Below are 20824 nucleotides of genomic sequence, written 5' to 3'. Positions count from 1 at the left end.
GGATTACTGTGGACGAGAAGCTGTATACAAGTCAGCAGTGTGCCCTTGTTGCCAGGAAGGCTAATGGCATATTGGGCTGCATAAGTAGGAGCACTGCCAGCAGACTGAGGGAAGTGATTATTCCCCTATATTTGGCACTGGTATTGCATCCAGTTTTGGGCCCCACACTACAAAAAGGATGTGGCCAAATTGGAGAGAGTCCGGCGGAGAGCAATGAAAATGATCAGGGGGCTAAGGCACATGACTTATAAGGAGACGCTGAGGGAACTGAGCTTGTTTAGTCTGCAGAAGAGAAGAAGAGTGAGGGGGGATTTGATAGCAGCCTTCGACTACCTGAAGGGGAGTTCCACAGGGGATGGAGTTTGGCTGTGCTCGGTGTAGCAGATGACAGAACAAGGAGCAATGGTCTCAAGTTGCAGTGGGGGAGGTCTAGGTTTGATATTAGGTAGTGAAGCACTGGAATAGGTTACCTAGGGAGGTGGTGGAATCTCCATCCTTAGCAGTTTTTAAGGCCCGGCTTGACAAAGCCTTGGCTGGGATGATTTAGTTGGTGTTGGTCCTGCTTTGAGCAGGGGGCTGGACTAGATGACCTCCTGAGATCTCTTCCAACCCTAATCTTCTGTGATTCTTCTATGATTCTATGATGCGCACACAACTCCAAATAAGCAAAATTTAGCCCTTAGTTAACTTTAAATAGTTTTTATTTAATATCTTCCTGCCTTTTGACACTAGTATAAACATTTAGAATGAGGGACAAAAGAGTAAGAAAATCTTTCCGTAACATGGCTGTGTGAGTCCTTTTAAACAGTGTAAAAGCTTCTGTTAGCAGTGTATTGGTTCTTGTAAAAGTATTTTACTAGGTTATTGCAAAATCCTATATGAATACAAAATTAAAACCAAAACTATCCAAATCCATTATAATGAAAATTTTAGTATGTCCCAGTGAAATCAACAAATGTTTGCATTTTATCCACATTGTGTCTACATTATATGACATTTAATTGATATTAAAAATTATTGTGAAGATCACAGATTTGTATGCAAAATAGGTGACTTTCAAAGTTGTTTACCTTGATCACTTACGTTTGAAAATATATAGATCAGAACAGTACATATTTCCAAAGCCCGCTACAGGATTTTAGCTAAGTGATTTCTGCTAACTTTAATGAGAGGGCACAATGTCAGTTGCAACTGCACAGTATAGCTGAGACACCCCCTACAGGCATTCTGTCCGGGTCAGGTTGGGGATATATTTGAGGTTCAGTGGGAAGAAGTTTGTACTGTGACTTTCCAGTCTGTGGCTCTCCTGGGGATACACAGAAGACCTCCAGGGCTGTCAAGCCAGCACCTGTCATAAACATTAAATTCATAGAAAGCTCAAAGACCCAATTCTGAAAACACTGTCACACAAGAGCAGCCCCACTGAGTTCACATGCATAAAGCTAAGTAAGTATGCATGTAAGGCTCCAGGGTCCATGTATGTGGACCCCTGAGCTGAAGTCTTTTGCCTTCTGTGGGGCTGCAGGAGGGCCCAGGGATCTACTTGCATGCATTCAGTTGCAGGATCAAGGCCCATATATTTTTTAAAAGCCTTCAAGACAGCCTCTCATTTTGTCCTTCCAATTAACCGTGGGCACAAAAGATAAGACATTTAACTACTTGCTTTGAGAGCACAATCAAATAGCTACATGGTTAAATCCAACCACTTTTATCTGCAGGTGTGGACACAGAAATGCAGATGCAGCATTAGAGGCCACCTTTAAATGTCTGACCCAAAAAGTTTTTAAAAATATTTTTAAAACATGATAGAAACGAGAATATTATGAAGTTCTCTGAGTTACGCTTGACATATTTTTCACACAGCAGAGCTTGGAAGTACTCCTTTTCTTTGTGCGAATACAGACTAACACGGCTGTTACTCTGAAACCCTTATCTCAGTTGTAACTCAGAGAACTCAATAGCAATTGTAATGTTAAAGCGCCTGATCCTGCAAACACAGTGACTGGTTTTCTTGCCTTTAGCTTCAGGCAATGGGTGTGGTTGGATTTTATTTACTTATGAACCCTTCCCCCGCGGCTTTCATAAGCCCATTGAGATATTTCTCTCAAAAAAACAACAACAACTAAAGGTGGCTTAAACTTTGTTCCCCTTCCTTTCTCGGTTCAAGCTGAAACCCATCCGCCAGCCCAGAACAAAGGCAAACAATACTTTCTATCCAAATCATTCGGTATCCAGGAAAAGGGGCCGGCGGGGGGAGAAAACCACAAGCTCTTGTGTTGCCCCGGTCGCATAGCAGTGGGTAGAAGTTTACAGGCTGCAGCCAACGGCTGGCGATGGAACTGGGCCACGGCGGGCTGGTTTTCTCCGCCTTGCATGAAGTCATGGTTGAAATATGACATTCCACTTAAAGAGCTGGGGGGAGTTAAACCTGCAGCAGCAGGGGGAAAGCTGGCGGGCCCGATCCTGCTCCCACTGAAGGCGAAGGCAACCCCCACACACACACCCACACACCCACCCCCGGCTCCGGGATTGGTTTCCTCGCTGGGGAGGGGACTCGGAAGCGTGTGTGTGTCGCACAAAGTTGAGCGGAGCCCGGCGTTGGCGGACTCTCGCCTCCCACTGGGTGGGGAGCGGGGGAGCCTTTAAGAGAGGCTGGCAGCGCGGCGGGCAGACCGCGTCCAGCGGCGGGTCCCCCCCAGGAAGGAGCGCGGCAGAGCAGGCCGCCCGGGGCCCTGGCCGTGCTCCCCGCCATGGGCGAGGATGGGGCGCAGGCCGAGAGGAGCGGCGCCCACGCTCCGCCGAGCCCCAGCCCGGAGCCCTCGGGCAGCCCCAGCCCGCTGCCTGCAGCGCCGGGCGAGGCGATCCGGGAGGGCTCGCAGGTGAACGCCATCACCGTGCTCACGCTGCTGGACAAGCTGGTGAACATGCTGGACTCGGTGCAGGAGAAGCAGCTCAGGATGGAGCAGCGGCAGATCGAGCTGGAGGGCTCGGTGAAGGGCATCCAGGGCGAGCTGAGCAAGCTGTGCAAGCACCACACCTCCACCGGCAACGCGGTCAGCAAGCTGCTGGAGAAGTCGCGCAAGGTCAGCGCGCACACCCGCGAGGTGCGGGAGCGCATGGAGCGCCAGTGCGCGCAGGTCCGGCGGCTGGAGAACAACCACGCGCAGCTGCTGCGCCGCAACCGCTTCAAGGTGCTCATCTTCCAGGTGAGTCCGGCGGGGCGGGCTGGACCCTGCTGCTCCCCCACCCGAGGGGGCGCCTGGCGCCTTCCGTCCTCTCCCTCTCGCCCCTGGCCCTGGGGGCAGGCGGTTGGAGGCGCTCAGCCACCTCCGCTCTTTCTCCCCTAGCCACTCCGGCCAGGGCTGGTGGAGAGCCCAGTGCCTTCATCTACCCTTGGGCCGCTGAAAGGGCGAGGCCCGCTCCAGCGGCGGGGCTCCAAGGCGTGGCCTCTCACCCCCGCTCCCACTGTGCGGCGGCGATTAGTTCCCTTCGCTCCCTGGTGAGAAATGTCACGCACGGCGCTGTACAGAACTTCTCAACTCCTCGCCCTTGTGCGAGGCATGGGCTTCCCGCTAGCCATGCCTTTGCCAGACACTTCAGAGCTGCAGGTGCGCCCCCCGGGAGAACACCCTACTGAATTAAATGTGTGTAACCTGTGCAGTTTCCCTTGGAGCTACCTGCATTGGCCAGGGCAGTGCTGCCCAAGGATGGCTCTTAGGAGAGACTTGGTTTTCTCATGGAAATACACTGTTCATCTCAATCGTCCTAGGGCCACACACAAAGAATGCTCAGATTCATCATCTGTAGAACACAAGTCCTTTTTACATGGATACAAATACTTTCCAGACCAGTGCTGTGGTGAACTATGCTCACTTCCCTTGTACAAAACATGCACTGTTCCCCCCCCCCCCATCCCCCAGCGCAATATATATTCTCTGTCACTACTATTGGTGCTTAACTAGCAAGAACACTCCGATTCACTGGCCCATGAAAGTAGGGGGCTCTTTATACATTTTGCATCTCTGTGCCACACCTAACACAAGTCACAGATTCATTACCATTCTGCAATACTGCTATGTTATCATGCATACACACATTTTCCACTTCAGAATTACTAGCACCTCCGCAGTGTGGGCACACATTCGTGGCCAATAAGTCCGTGTATTTTAGCATGGACAGTTTGTAACTTTTATGCATGCAACAGTTCTTAAGAAAGCATGCACAGAAAACTCTGCATTTCACCAACCAGTTTATGTTGGCTTCCCCCCAGGAAGGGGAAGGAATCCATTGCTGCTGTTATGGTTTCATTGCAGCACAAGAGGAGCTAGTGGAAACTTTCAGAGAGAGCGCATAATTCAATCGTTAACTCTTTGAGGTCACAACTGGGAAAAAGTAACCTTCCCGTTTTGATCAAGGAAGTAGAATACTTAGAATATTAAGAGTTCTTGTTGCCCTCGACAAAATGCCAACTTTGATTTTTAGGTTGACCCCAGCATATTCCGCAATCTATTAAAAACACAGTTGTAAAACTCAGCTTTCTGTTTGTCAGCCTTTCGGTGGTATGAACGAACAGTTTACATATTTTCTCCTTTTTAAGCAATGATGTGGATTGTACACAACATGAATTTTAACCAAGTATGGGACGTGCCTTTTACTTCTAAAAAGTGTCATTGAAATTTTGTTTCAGGAAAATCCGATTTGACTTCAGCTAGTTAAATGCTGAAGTGTAAATTTATCTTTTATGCTGTTAAATATTATGTTAGATTATATATTCCACTTTCATATATATACTTTTTTTTTAATCAGGGTAGTACTAGATTTAAAGATTTGGCAGGCTTAATTAATCTACAGCCCATTCCCTTAGGAAAGACCCCACCTTGCTGCTTATTATTCTCTTGAAGCTATAAGTTAGTATTTTAAAGACAAATGAGGAAGAGATCATGGCACATATAGACATGTATGGTCTTTTCCACCTCAAAAGCAACTAAAAAGCTGACCATGTACCAGATGTATTAAGAGATGCAGTACCTGGGTTTTTAAAAAGAATTTCAGATATTTTATCGAAATTTAAAATAGTACTATTTCAGGGATCAGATACCAAAAGATGGGTTTGAGATACAGAATTTAGATTTTAAACCTTTAAATTTGGGGTGGGGTTGGCTCTAAAGTTTTGATTTGGTCCAGATGTTTATTATTATTTATATGACAGTAGCATCCAGAGATCTGTCAGAATCAGGGCATCATTATGCTAGGGGCTATACAATTTTTTTCAAAAAACAGACCTCCTTTTCTCTAGAGAATGTGCATTGTAGGATTATGAAAAGACACAACAGGTGGAAGAAACAGACAAAAGGACGGAGTAAGGGTGAGATACTGGCTCAGTTCACTTCTTGTCTTGCTGTGCACTGCTGGTAGGGCTTTTTAGGCATCATGGTAAAAGTTAGTCTTGAGGGATTTGAAGGAGGACAAGCCGGTGGCTGAAGAGAAATATTTGCCAAATCAAATCCTCTGAAAAGTTCAGGAACCTTCAAAGTAGAGGTTTTGGCCTGGGCCTTTCTTTAATACCAGGTTCCAAAATGCATGATTGGTCACAAAAGCAAACCAAACAATGTAGCCCCATTTTTGTGAGTGACTGCAGAAGGAAATTCACCTTGTACAGTTCCATCACTCAAAGAGATACTTTCGTACAGAAGGGTGTTGTGTCCTAAATCTCTCTACGGATTCAGAGGACCTGACTCTCCTCTCACTTACGTGAACCAACCCATAGTTGACCCCAGTGTAAATCAGTGGAGCTAACCTGCTGTAAAGCTGGTGTAAATAATAGGAGAATCAAGCCGAAGGCCCTTATTTAGCAAAGAAAAAAAAAATCACATTTAACTTCAGTAAATGTATTGCCAAGAGAACAGAGAGACAAGGTAGGTGAGGTAATATCTTTTATTGGATCAGCTTCTACTGATGGAAGGGACAAGTTTTTGAGTTTCGCAGAGCTCTTCTTCAGGTCTGGGGATTGTAACTAGGGTGAATAAGCTAAATACAAGTTAGGACAAATGCTTAAGCATAAGGAGTTCACACATGCTTCAGGGAGACCATTTAGTTTAAACTGAAGTGGGCAATTGAGGGTTAGATTGATAAGCATACAGGGCACTCCATATCTGACCTCTCAATCCCCATCCTCAACGGAAACCTGCACACCACCTTCAAAAGACAAGTTTGGAAACTGAAATTCATAGACGCTAGAATTGTGCTAGATACTAAAATCCATGGACTAAGCAGAGACACTGGTCTTATGGTTCATTACAAGAATTTGTTACACACTCTGCTGCCTGCTCACCTTTAGTTGCCCACTTTATTTTAAGTGGTCTTCTACAGCATGCGTGAACCTCTGGTGCCTAACCATCTGGCCTGAGGTTAGCTCGGACACTCTGGTTACCTTCCCCAGATCTGAGAAAGTGCTCTGTGAAACCTGAAAGCTTGACCCTTCCAAAACAGAAGTTGGTCCAATAAAAGATATTACCTCACCCACCTTGTCTCTTTCTCTCGTCCTGGGAGCAACATAGACACAACAACATTGCTAAGAGATTGCAATACTACTTGTCAGTAACACAAACCAGCTATTAAAGAGAAACTTGGGTGTCTTGTGGACTGAAGTCCCAGACAAAGGTCTTCTGGCCTGTCACATTTGAGTGGCTGGTGTGAAAGAGCTGTTTGGAGAGGTTGGAATTCTCTCCCAGGAGTGAAGATGGGAGGGGCTGGGATTTTCCACCCCCAGAGGCTGCGCTGTTCTCTTTCCCAGCTTGTACTCTGCTCAAGGGAGCACACTGACCACACCCTGGCAAGGATCCCAAATGTTGGTCATGATGCTTTTCTGTTGCCTTACTTTCTTTCTGCATAAGCCTGCTAATAACTGTGTTACCTGGCTTCAGATCTCCCCAAAAGCTGTATGGTGTCTTTAAGAGACATTTAATATGGAAAAGACCTATTAGTCCTCTAGAGCAGGGGTGGGCAAACTTTGTATGGAGGGCCAGTTAGGGGAGTCTGCCTCCCCAAACAGCCAGGCATGGCCCAGCCCCCGGCCCTTATTTCCCCACCCCCACCTCCCAGGACTCCTGCCCCATCCAACCCCCCTTGTTCCCTGATGGCCCCCTCGGGACCCCTGCCCCATCCATGCCCCCCCCACCACCACTCCCTGTACCCTGACTGCCCCATCTGACCCCTCCTCTCATTCCTGATTGCCCCCTGCCACCCCATCCAACCCCCCCCCAACTGCACCCCCGGGACCCCTGTCCCCATTCAACTCCCCTGTTCCCCAACCCCTATCCACACCCGCGCCCCCTGACAACCCCCCCCAAACTCCCCTGACCTCTATCCAACCTCCCCGCTCCCTGCCTCCTTATCGCACTGCCTGGAGCACCGGTGACTGGCGTCACGACAGCCGCGCTGCCCGGCTGGAGCCAGCTATGCCACCGCGTAGCACAGAGCACCGGGTCAGGCTGGGGTCTGCAGCTGCACTGCCCCAGGAGCTCGCAGCCCTGCCGCCCACAGCATTGCGCCAGCGGTGCAGTGAACTGTGGCCCCCGGGGGGCAGGGGGAGACGGTGGGAGACAGTGGGGGAGGAGCTGGGGGCTAGCCTCCCGGGCCAGGAACTCAGGCAGGAGGGTCCCATGGGCTGTAGTTTGCCCACCTCTGATCTAGACTGTCCCCCCAGGAAAAGAATTAAACACAGGAAAAAGCTCAAAAGGATGGATGGATTTGTGTATGACACTGGGCAGGGACCTCTGGGCGAAAGAAGCAACTGCTGCTATGATACAGTATTAATATCAGATTTGTTTTGAAAATGGAATTTGGATAAAGGGCAATTTTGTTTAGGTTTTATTTTCTGCCACTTAAAAACAAATTTAACTTTCATGCTGTGCATTTCTCATTAAGGACTCTGTCTCCTGTTTTAGAAAAACAACTTCATGTGAAAATAAAAGCAAAGATTAGGGACTCAATTCTGAATTTGAGTTTGCTCCCTATTGTTGCTTTAACAGGAGCATTGGGTGTGTAAGGAAGACATGATTGAGCTCAGGGTTTGTATTTTCGGAGGACAGGCTGTGAGTTGTTTGCATCGGATTTCCCTCAATGTATACACTCAATATGAAAACACAGTGAGAAAACTATCAATTTGCATATTTTGTATTCAAATGTTTAGGGGTTTTTTCTCCCGAGACGTCCTGTATTGTTCCTAGTTTGCATATTTCTTTAATTGATGCCATATTTTAATGTTGTCACATCTAAACATGTAAGGCTTTAAAAATAATTACAAATACCATAAGTGGTGCAGCAGTCTAAAACACTGAAGTGACTGTTTTTAAATCCTTGTTAAGCTTTGGCATTGTTCCTGTCTGTTTTGTTGCAACCGCATGACCAGCACGATTTTGGACTGCATGGATTCCGAACAAATTTTATGCGGTCACACATATATTAAGACAGAGTGAAGGGGGATGATATAGTAAAATCCAAAGTAAAGAGGAATACAGACTAGTGTTTCAATAAAAATCTCTCATTTACTACTGGATGGGACAGAAAAATATGCTAAATTATAGCTAGGAGTCAGTAAAGTGGTATTCAGGCCCCTTCTAGGCACTGCAGTTAGTGAATATCTGATCCTGAAATGAAGTGAGCAGAGAAAGCCACAGGAAATTAACTGTGTTTGCATTTTGTTGCATCAACCAGCATAACAAACAGCCTTTTGAAAAAGCATCTTCATCTTCAAAAGTAAAGAAAAAAAGAAAATGGGAAAGTAAGCGAGCTATGGCTGATGTGCTGAAAACTATTAACTTATTAGAGAATTTGCCTCTACAGCGTCCTGTTTGGTACTGTGCCCACATCCATTTACAAACTCAGGGCTTGTCTACACTACCACACGGGGTCGATCTAAGATACACAACTTCAGTTACGTGAATAGCATAGCTGAAGTCAACGTACTTAGATCTACTTACCGCGGTGTCTTCACTGCAGTGAGTCGACAGCTGACGCTCTCCTGTCAACTCTCCTTGCACTCCTCATTTTGGTGGAGTACCAGAGTCTATGGGAGAGCGCTCAGCAGTTGATTTATCGTGTCAGACATGATAAATCAGCTCCCGTTGGATCAATCGCTGCCTGCTGAGCCAGCGGGTAGTGTAGACAAGCTCTTAAAGAGCAGGTGTGGTCTGAGAAAAAGTGGAGGGAGTTAAGGCTGTTCTGAGCAGTAGTAAACTTACTCGACAGAAATCTGCTCTGCATTTGGCAAAACATTCATTTAGAATATTAGATGGTTAAGCATCTAACGGCCCTTTGAAAAATAACAAGGGAGGGGGGCTTGAGAAAAGTTTTTCTGTATGTGACATGTCCTTTTATTACATAGTCTACTCTAGATGTAGCCAGTTAAATGCTCCTATCTTCCCCAACACAGCAATTGCAGAGATGTTTGTCTTCGGATTCTAGCCATTCCAGGGGTAGGTGATTTAAAAAAAAATTCTCACTGTTTGTTATAAATACTCACTCACATAGTTCAATTTTTATAGTACGTTATGAATGTGAGGCCTTTCCATAGCTTTTACTACAGAGAAGTATATATCCCCATAAACAAGAGCCCCCAAAACGACTGCGTAAAACCTCTATGCTGACCAAGGACCTGATCTTGCAGAAACTACTCAGGTCAAATTCCTGTTGACTTCAGTGGGAGTTCCACACCCATGGAGCACTTGCAGGATTGTGTCCCAGCTGATGACATTAGAAACAGAATACAGAAAGGCTGCTCCTTAGTTGTGTACAGTAATGACTAATCTGGAAAAATGCAAGCCTTGTTTTAGCTTTCTAAAGGTGGGGGATGAAGGAAGATATATTATGATCCCATCTCAGAATTGGTTAGCATATTTCTCCTGGTTTTGATCTAGTCCAAGAGATCAGATGCTTAAATTTTATCTGGAAAAATTAATAGACGGTACTTACATACTGGAGTTTTAAAGTGAACTACAGTCCTGCAACCTACCTAGCACAACCAAACCTAACATAATGGAATTCAGAAGGACTTCTGGGTAGACTGCAGTCAAAGTTCCTGATACCGCATTTAACATGCTCATAGTAATGATTTTTAAAACAGTATTAGCAACAAAGCAGATTTCATTCTAGAGATTTTATTCTATTATAATTTCCATTTTTGTTGTAACTGCCATCTAAGGATCCCATAATGCTTTACAAACATGAATGAGCCAAATCTCAACACCCACTGAGAGAGGAAAATACTTCCATTTTACAGGTGGAAAAATTGAGGCACAAAGGTTGATTTACACATGAAATCGGTGACAGTGGTGCGAATACAAGCCAGACTTCCTGATTCCCACACTTGTGCTTCAGCCACAAGTACATCCCACCTCTGTAACTTTAAATGAATAATTAGCTGATTATTATGGAGCATTATAGAGATTATGAATTTTTATCTGTACTGAAAACTGGATGTTCCAGCCTCCCCACAAATGTATTTTAATATGAAAATAAAATGTTTATAGTAATGTTTTTAGAATTTGCAGTACTTCGATTTAACAGTTTAGAAGTGTCACTGAATTGACCTTGAACTGAGCAGTGTTGGTTCATCTCTGGATCAGACTCCGTATATGATCAATTTCATGTGAAACCATTTTGCTATATTAAGATCCCACTCATCTTTCCTCAGACAGAATTCCCAATAAAGTCAAAGGGAGTTCTATCTGAGTAAGGATGGCAGGATTTGGGCCTTTTATTTCATATAGTTCAGCTGTTAAAGCAAATCTTAATAAATCCTAATCAATGTAATTTACAAGTGATTACAAGGTTTCAGACCATCTGTTCTATTCATTCTTATGCTTGAATATTGGATCATACAGAATTGTACACAAATTCTAATTGTCCAGATTTGGAAAGAATCTGGACAGTTAGGCCAGTAAACTTGTATACTTGATGTCTTATACTTGCTTCTGCAAATAGTTGTATTGGGGTCAAATGAGCAATTGTGTCTGCTCATATAGTCCATATTTCAGTAATCAAATTGGAGAACATTATAAATATTTTAATTGCAGTAAGGGCTTTTTTGGATCCTTAAAGCTGCTGTGATAAATAGTTGCTTTCTGGTCACCGTAAACCAAGTTAAAAATCACAAGACTATATACCGTGCCCATTTACTTACAGTGCTCAGCACCAGAACAAAATCTATATATGTAAACATGCAGCAAGGGTGACAGTTTTATTAGGATTCCACTGTGGGAAAGGTACAGAGCATTTTGGGAGCGTCATTTGTCCAAGTTTATTATTTATTGTTAGTTCAAGGTCAATAGAATTTTAAAACGTACAAATATCTCAAAAGTGTTTTCTATCCTTTTTCTTTTGTAACCTTGAAGAATATTCCTCACACACCAAGCACACTTGTTTAAAATTCTGTTCATAGGCGTATGGATAATTTGTTTCCAGGAAGGCTCTGTAGTGGACTAGCAGCAAAGGAATGTGACTTTTTATTTTAAAAAACCAAGCCGCATACAAAATGTAGTTTGGTGTTTGCAGTGCATTCATCCAGTCATTCCTGTGCAGCCTCACCAGAAATCTTAACCCCAGAGACCATTTTCTCTAGGGATCACACCCTGTGCTAATGAACAGAGGTTTTGAATTGCATATGGTATTTTTTCCCTTAAATGTTGTCTCTAGCCCACTAAGGACAGACCTGAGGCCATCACATCTGGCACACAGCCCTTTCTATATCTAAAAGAGATGTTTTGAATTCTTTCCCCACAGTCTGTAGCTCTGAACGAGGTGACTGGGGTATCTCCTAAGCTTTGCCAAGTTAAAAATGATAAACTAAGTAATATGAATGCAGAACATGCAGCTATTACAAGGATAGGAAAAGAAATAAAGGAAGTATTGTAGGTTTGCTTGCTTTTCTGTCTTAGGACACAACCCTGCAGAAACTTACTACCTAACGTAGTGCTTACTACTAGGAGATGTCCCCTTTGAACTCCTCATGGCTGCAAGCGCTGTACTCAGTAGCAACTATTTGCAGGAGGCGGCCCTTAATTTCCAGTTCCAGCTCTTTCCCCTGCTCAGTCTGCTCTTTATTTAGAGACTTCTGGAATACATCCCTCCCTGGCCTTTTTTGGTTCTAAAAAATAATATGCAGCTGTTGTCCACCTCAACTACTTGATGCAAAGAACTACTGTTATTCCCTGTAGCATGGAACATTAGTCACCTTTCATTTTTGCATGATTTTTCACTTTCATTTTTTTTAAGACGTTTCATAGATGTGTTTAGTTTATATGTCCCATCCTCCATTATCTCCACCCCCCAAATAAAAAAGAAAATCAGTATCATTCCTTCGATCTTGGAAACGCAACATATTCTAATCGTCTCGCGCTGGATCAGCTCTCCTACCATAAAACCCACAGGAGACGGAGAAGGGAAACCTGTGCAAAGTTCTTCAGAGTTTTTCCCATGATATTCCATCCAGGGAAAGGAGAGGCTGGGTTCTGACCCACCCAGAAAGGGTTTGGGGTTAGACTTCATACAGCTGCCTGAGGGATCTGCAGGAGGCCTGCGCTACCCCACGTGGAAACTCTGTGCACCCTCACTAGCTCTGGAGCACTTGTGGCTGCCCATAGGGCCTCCTTTAAAAGCCAAGCATCTCCCCCTTCTGCTGTTTCCTCCTCTCCTCCCAGAGCTCAACCCTGCAGAGCACTGTTCCATCCAGAGGAAGCCGGGACATGGGCAGGGTGAGAGCAACGTGCCAAAGGTCTCATCCTCGTGTGAATCAAGGTGGTCAAAATCCAGCTCCATCAAACTGTTCCAGCAGTGTTCAAGCTACTGCAATCAAAGTTCAACAGAACTAAAAATATTGGACATATTGTCAGTGGCAGTAAAACTAACTGAAATCAATGAGGCTTAACCATTTACACCAACTAAGGATGTGGTCCGTTCTTTACAAACATACTTTACCAACTTTTAGCAACCTCTCAAACACAATTAATCCTACTTTCCATGCATATTGCACTTTTCCAGCTGAGGATCTCAAAACACATATTTTAAGGAAATAAGACTCGCTATACCTGTGTCATAGGTCAGCAGTATATCCCTATTTTATAGACAGGGAAACTGAAGCACAGAGAGGTTATATGACTTGCCTGAGGTCATGTGGTGAGTGTGACAGAACCAAGAATTGAACCCAAACTTCCCAGTGCTCAGTCTCATGCCTTAACCACAACCCTACCCTTTTTCTCTAGCATTAGATTTACAGCTTTGTAGTTAAACCCTTATTAGTAATATCTAATTTAAATGACAGAATAGGATAGATTCATATTCTATATCTATATATTCTGAGCCCTCTGAAACTGGAATATCACAGTTGGCCCCTCATTTGCCTCAAGCTGTACAACGGAATGGCTGAGAGGGTTTTGAGTGGCTTCTTGCTGGCTAAATATACCAAAACAATAATAAATGCTCAGCTTCCTTCATCTCATTGTAAAAAAAACAATGTAACATTGTGCAAGGTTATGCTTTATCAAATTTGTGTCCTGTGAACTATGAAACTCAAATATTGTCCTCTCTTTCAGGAGGAAAATGAGATTCCTGCCAACGTGTTTGTGAAAGAACCAGTTCCCAGTATTACAGAAGGAAAGGAAGAGTCTGTGGATGAGAACAAAACTCTGGAAGAAACCTTGCATACAGTGGAGCTGTCGTCCGATGATGAAATGCCTCATGACGAAGATGGTCTGGATGACAGCGTAGAGGAAAAAATGGAAGAATCAAGAGCTGAGAAGATAAAAAGATCAAGCCTCAAGAAAGTGGACAGCCTCAAGAAAGCATTTTCTCGCCAAAATATCGAGAAAAAGATGAACAAGATCAGCACAAAAATTGTCTCAGTTGAACGACGGGAGAAGATTAAGAAATCGCTCACTCCACATCATCAGAAATCCTCATCCTCAAAAAGCTCCTCTTTCAAAGTGTCTCCCCTCACATTGAACATGAAGAAAGTCCATGAAGGAGAGACCCCTGCTGAAAATGAAGACAAACCAACAGAAACTACAAGCAGTGAGCAGGCAGTAAATGACGAGACCACCTCGTTTACTGAGGGGCTCTCAGATATCTCACCTCCAACTTCTCTAATTGAGGAAGGCAAAGCAATAGCTGATTCTCTAGAGAAAGAAAGCAGAGAAGGGGATGCGATGATAAACAGCAACATTGAGCTCTCAATTGTTGAAGATGATGAAGAATATGGGACAGCACTAGAAGTTTCTAGCCAGAGACTGTATGATGAAAGAAACAAACCAACCAGTGGGGAAACAGAACAATCTGATGAAGAATCAACTCAAGCAGCTGTTCTCCAAATAGACCAAACTGCATAATAAATCTGAGCCGTCCTTTGTGTTCAGAAATGCAAAAAGGTTTAGTTAAGCGAAGAAGCAATGTATATTTCTGTTACACATACAACGTATCGGGTGACAACGATTAAGTTTGTTGTTTTCTATGCAGTGCTAATGTATTGCATAGTATTGAGATGCAGAGTGAACAAGGTCTACTATGCAGGCAACCTACAAGGTGCTCCACTCCTATACTAGGTCAAACAGCTGGTAATATTAATTTAGAGTTGCTGCAGTCAGTTGCAATTGGAGATATCAGGAAAAGAACCTGACCAGGGGAGGCAGGCTGGTCAGCTGGATTTTTAACTTAGATCAGGGAAGTGCTTGGATAGTAGTCAAGAAATATTTTTTTCCCTCTTATTGCAGTATTTTGTAGCTGTGTAGTAGTTTTTATATAAACAATGTCACTGAACACACTAGCTTAGCTTAGCATATCCGGGACATGGCAAGGCAAGGTAATAGACTCAGTAACTGTTGTGTATATACACATGTATATTTTATTTTGGGTATGGCTCCATTTTACATTCTGACTAGAAGAGCAGACTATGCAAAGGGTGAAATCCTGCCTCCTGAAATCAGTGGGAGTTTTGCCATTGAGTCAGTGGGGCCAGGATTTCACCCAGAGTCTTTTGTTAGTCATTTAATAGAAACAACTGTGTTTATATGGCAAAGGGAGTCATGGTTTTGTAATTCACAGCAGTTTATAGAAATAGATGACTTCAAGGATGAATGTGTAACTAGCTACAGTACTTACCGTGAGATATTAGGTAATGCTTGGCATGTTGGCAAAAACAGTGACAGACATAGAAGCAAGGGATGATATGATAGAAACTTAAAGGCAATATGATGAAAGAGCAGAAGGGGAGAATGTGAAAAAGAAAAGGAAAAAATCTCTACTGCCAGCATAAAGAATATACACTCAAATAACACAATTAAATTTCTACTTATTCCTTAGAGCAGTATATTTTCCATCTTTGCACCTGTACCTAAGAATATTTTGAAAATAGCATAACTTATCTATATAAAGACTTTCATATATGTAATGCTATACCTACAGAATAGTTACAGGGATGTAAGGACAATTTTTGTAAAAAGGTAAAGTTTTGTGTTTCTGGTCAGGATGTTGAAGGATAACAGTGTGTTGTGGTTTTAACTGTTTGCCAAAGAGGCCAATTTATACAAGCCATGGGGTTGGACTCTCCACTAATGTTACAACTTTCACATACAAAAATTACTACATATTCTCAAATTACAGGTTTCAAATTGAGAAAAGGCATTAAAATGAGGGGTTAAAGAAATTTCACTCTCTTTGAATTTTCATTCCAGCTACTTATAAATGGAAAAAAAGAAAAGGATAAAACCCTTAGTTGCCTTACATCCATGTTATTTTTATGCATTTTTGTTTTTCTGTTTCCTTTTGAATACTGAATTCTTGTTACATAACATTGCACTAACATGTTGCTTCCTTCCTTGTATTTAAAATTACAAATCATTTAAAGTTTTCTAAGAAAAAAATACACATTACAGTATGCTTACCAGAGATCACACGATGGACGTGAGCACTCTCTTGAACCAGTAAATCACGCTGGAAATTAGCCTGGAAGCATAGCGGATTTTAAACAGACACTGTTAAAAGTTAAGCTCTTTATTATATAGTATCATACAAGAACTATCATCTGTAAGAAGAATGATGACATAAATCCATGCAGCTACATTTTGTATTAACTAAAATGTAACTCAGTTATTCAATACTTGTAACTAACTACAGATGTGATGAAGTAAATAAAAAAGAAATAATCAAACTAATACAACTATGTCAGTGTTTGGGCAAAGAAATTTTAGAGGTTGGTAAAAACAAAATTAAAGACTAAACATTTACTACTTGAGTTTATGTCCCAATTACATTTATTTCTTGTTCCCTTGTTCTTATTTAGAAATCCAAGAACCATTTCTCAAATTTAACTCTTCAGATATCACCTTACCAGATTGCTAAAGCATCTGAATATTTTCAGACAGCTTGGTGAATTTGATAGTTCCATCTGCATTTTTATTGCATTGTACTAGACTTTTAATACTTTAAATACTCCTACAGGCATAATTGTATTGAACTGTACATTTTGTTTAGTCACACAGATAAATTTGTGTCTTCTAGAGTGCCACATAGCCTTACTAGACTTAATTTTACAGACAGGTCAAAGCATACATGTTTAACCTTTTATGGAACAATTGTCAACTTCTCGCAGCCATGAAATGCTAGCCAGGGAACCCAACAATGTCTGTTTTGTTCCTCCCTATAAGCTTTAATTCAGATAGTACTACTGAAAAAATTAGCAGTCAGACATGTTTTGTCATGTTTTACAGACACTGGACTTAATTACATGCTTGGTGTTCTAAGAGCTTTAAAACCCCCTACAATAGGAACTGCAGGTGTTCAAAATCAGCCCAATAGAGAATTAGTACAAATAATTACTTTAAGAAACATTGTATGCACAGGGATTAGTTTTAGGGCCAGAATTTAACTTATTTCTAAGATTATATATTTATACATTTACAAGGACTAACAGGTCTGTAATCCTAGCAACATAAAATTATCTTTGTATAAAATTCATAAGTTTATTCTGTTGTCTGCTATCTGCTGTACTGTATCCCATAACAGAGAGAGATTCCTTTGTTCCAAGCTATCTTAAAGTCCCTTTCTGTCTTTGAGTTCCATGACTCCTGAAAATGAATATTAGTCCCTATAATATACTTTCATGGCCAAATGTCTGCAGTGGCAGCATGATATTTTTTCCAAAAAAAAAAAAAACCCAAACATTAAAATATGTGATGGCCAACCTGACAGCTTACAGATTTCACCCAGGGGCACGACTGTTCTTTTTTGTGATGACAGGTATTTATATATTTAAGCAAAGGTGCAGCTACTTCTCTGGACACCCTTGATATCATGAAAAATATGTAGGTCTCTTAACGTGAGTTTTGTGCAAAGATTAAGTACAGTAAGGACCATATGGCAGAAATACTTATGTTAGTGGCAGCCTATAGCTGCTGGTGCTTCTATTTCCAGTGCCATAAAAACTGCTCACTTTCCTATCCACTTCTGGGTGAAAAGGCAAGGAGCATCCCTTTGACCTTCATATGCTATCTCTGGCACTGGACACTATAAGAAGACACCTCTGTGAAAAGACATGGGAATATGGGCCTTCTCTATCCTTTTATTATCAAAAAAGGAGATCTGGATTGAGGGCTTGCACTACAAAAGCTTTGTTGATCAAAAAGAAAGAACATATACATGCCAGAAGTTATGGTATTTTTACTCTTTAAATTGAAGAAATTAAAATACAGTTTTCCATCTGGCCTGGTCACCTCTATGGTGATAAAATTAATTGATGGCCATACAAGTTATAGCGTGGATATGCTCAGAAAAGCTAGTGCAAAAATGCCCCCTTGTTAGTGAACATACCTGCTGACAAAGGGACCAGTCCAACAGCCACTGTCAGTGGAAAGACTCCCATTGACTTCAGTGGGTTTAGATTGGGCTCTGAGAATCACATTATGCCCCAGAGCCATACATACACTTCCCATTCATAGGAGGACATGATATGGCTCTGTATCTCCCTAATCCTATTCGCTTAGTTCATCAACAGAATAAATAGTTTTACTGCTGTCAGCAGCGCAGAGCCAACACAGCTGCAGAAAAGCAAGCTCTATTCTGCTTTGACTGCTGCATCATTAGCAAAATTTCTAGCTAAGTTCTGAGTCCAGGGTCTTTACTGTTGCTAATTACATACAAAGGAGAGAACACAGCTCGATTTTCAGATACATTGAGGTTGCAGTTGGGGAAAAAAACAACCTTGTTTTGAACCTGTAACCTGAGCAAACGTGCTGCAGAAGCCACTGATGGAATATGAACATGAAATGGCAAACTGTCATTTTCACAGCCAATTTTCCTACCATACCTCATCGTTGAAAGTGCTGGAGGGCAACTGTGGTTTGCAAACCCATCCCTTCTAATTATGTTTTCCCCTAAAGGTGAGTAAGATAAGATGAGCTAGATTCAGGGGTGTAAAGTTTGCACTTCTCTGTGCCACCTCAATCCCCTGCTTGCTAGTGGGAAGATTAATCTCAAAGAAGGCCACTTACCTTTGTTAGTGCTTGGCTTATGTTCATAGCTGGAGCTCCTTAGGAGACTGCAAATGCTGAATCTACAGGGGCTACACTCTGCTTCTGATCCCTGCCCCTCTCATTCCCAGGCTAGTGGAAGAGAGGCTGTAGCTTCTTTCTGCTGCTTTGGAGTTTCTATTGCTGGAGTCCTGTGCCAGCATCAACCCCAGGTGGAATCTAACTGTATGTGTGTAGAATCCTTAAGACATTTATGCCTCTTTTTCCGATTTCTCTGCCCTTTTTTTCCAACCATGTCCCCTTCCTTTTCCCCTCCCACTCATGCTGCTGTTTGAGGTACACACTAAATTCACTCTAACTTTTCTAATTGTGTATGTTTTGATTTAACCATCAGTTTAACCTTCAGTGTCTCTTGTGTGGGCATCCCACATACTGAATTACATTGTTCTAACACAAAATGAATCTGGTAGAGTTTGCTATTTATCTTTCTTTCAAATGACCTTTGGCGCTAACCTCCTTTTCCATAGCAACACAAAAGGGAACAAACTATGAGTCATAATTTCTCTGGAGGAGACTCTTTTTGGGGGGGTAATTTTAATCATTCTGTCATTCCTAAAATATATTAGCTGATTTATAGTTCTGGCATGCCAGCTTTTGATTCTGTTTCTTCTTTCTGTATGTTCAGATGAGGTCTCTGTTACTCTTTTTTGCTGTGTGATTGTGACAAGACTGAGCTAGAGATTAAATAATAATACATTTGACCCTAATTGTAATTTTCTGGGTCTATAAGCTCCCATAGCATTCAGTTTTCCAACCAAAAAATAGTTGTTTGCCTGAGTTTTAATAATTTTAAATGATACTGATCTGCATTAAAAAAAACACGTGTGCCTTTCAACGTGCTTTGTAAATCAGGTTCTGCCAGCTGGATTGGATCCCATCTGAAAACCACTACATATCATACTTCATGGCTGTTAAGCGGGAGGCATGCTATGCTATCAGGAAGTAGCTTTACATTCTCCCACATTTCTGCTCACATGTAACGGTGGCAAAATACAGCCTGAAATAAACTATATCTGTCTCAGAGCAAGAGGAGTAGAGCACTCTGTGCTTCCATGAGTGGGGACCTGGCTTAGGAACAACCTGTTGTAAACAGTACACTCCTTGGGGCACCTCTGTGGAGTGGAGATATCAAAGAGATGATATGACTGTGTTTGAGGGAGTCTAACTGCCAGCTACATTCCACTTCCAGCATAATCTGCTATGGCCTGGAGTGAAGGATTCAAGACGCCCTGCAGTGCAATCCACCCCTTTACTTCAATAGGAGTAGGACTAGAGGCCTAGCGGGAAAGTGGATTGGTAACAGAAAAACAAAATTGGTCAACGGCCATAACCTCAAATGAAGAGGCAGATAGGAGTGTAAACCAGAGCTTTCGTACCACGCCAAAATCCTAGCACCAGCATTTACAGTGTATTCATTACCCAAAAGACTTCATTAACACAGAGTTAAGATTACCCAGTTCTGCCTCATGCCTTTCCAGAATATGGAAGCACCCACCAACTCAGACCTGTCACAAATGGGCCACACCCACCCACAACTAAATACATAGCTAGGTTAGAAAACCAGAATGGCACAGTCAACGTAATGCCAACTGCACCGCACACCCTTCACTCCTCCCCCTTTAGGCTAAACTCAAACCTCTGCAAAATAGGAAATAGGGAGTCAAGATAATGCCTCCCACACCATACCTCCACACTGCCCCCTTTCATGGAGGCCTGGAAGGGAGATCACAGGACCATAATCATGCCAAAGATATGGAGGAAAGTGAAGAAGAGTACTTTGGGGAACCCTTAAGGACTTCAAAGTTGTCCAAGCTTTATTAATTGTCACAAAGACATCACCTTCGCTTATCCCTCAATGAACCTGGTGGTCCAGTGATGGGTAAACAAACGTTATTTCTCTCCAGAGCAACGGTGCAGCACAGAGGACAGAAGGGTACGTGAGAGTGTGGATAGCAGTGCAGATCTGGAGTTGTGGGCACTGAGAATAAGCAAGGGATTGTTAGGACAGGGTAAAGTATTCCTATATTGCCTGTCCCACTTGATATCCCTCGTGGGATGGTTCTTGAGGTGCTAATGCTGGCTGTGGTAGCCAGCATCGAGGACTCTCCAAATCATTACTGCTCAACATAGCACAGTGAGGCATAGTAGAAATGTCTGACTAGGGGTGGTGAAGTGGATTTGTGGCAAGTACATATAACTCTTCTTTATTCACAGTGCCTATTGCCATCTCCACAGGGGCAGAGTTAAGG

General features: G+C 42.7%; 1 protein-coding gene across 1 annotated transcript; it reads left to right on the top strand.

The window, feature by feature from the left end:
- Positions 1 to 2316: 2316 nt before the first annotated feature.
- On the top strand, positions 2317 to 16282 carry CAVIN2 (caveolae associated protein 2). The gene is made up of 2 exons (XM_048868600.2): positions 2317 to 3206; positions 13590 to 16282. The coding sequence occupies exons 1-2, from the start codon at positions 2751 to 2753 to the stop codon at positions 14379 to 14381; spliced, it is 1248 nt and encodes a 415-aa protein (XP_048724557.1). The 5' UTR covers positions 2317 to 2750; the 3' UTR covers positions 14382 to 16282.
- Positions 16283 to 20824: the final 4542 nt, after the last annotated feature.

Source organism: Caretta caretta, chromosome 11, assembly GCF_965140235.1.
Source record: "Caretta caretta isolate rCarCar2 chromosome 11, rCarCar1.hap1, whole genome shotgun sequence".
Lineage (NCBI taxonomy): Eukaryota > Metazoa > Chordata > Testudines > Cheloniidae > Caretta > Caretta caretta.
Note: the sequence above shows the minus strand (reverse complement) of the source record. Positions and strands in the feature narration are given on the sequence as shown.

Coding starts and splice junctions, on each gene's coding strand:
- CAVIN2 (XM_048868600.2), top strand. CDS start 2,751: ATGGGCGAGGATGGGGCGCAGGCCGAGAGGAGCGGCGCCCACGCTCCG. Junction 3,207..13,589: donor TCAAGGTGCTCATCTTCCAG/GTGAGTCCGGCG, acceptor CCTCTCTTTCAG/GAGGAAAATGAGATTCCTGC.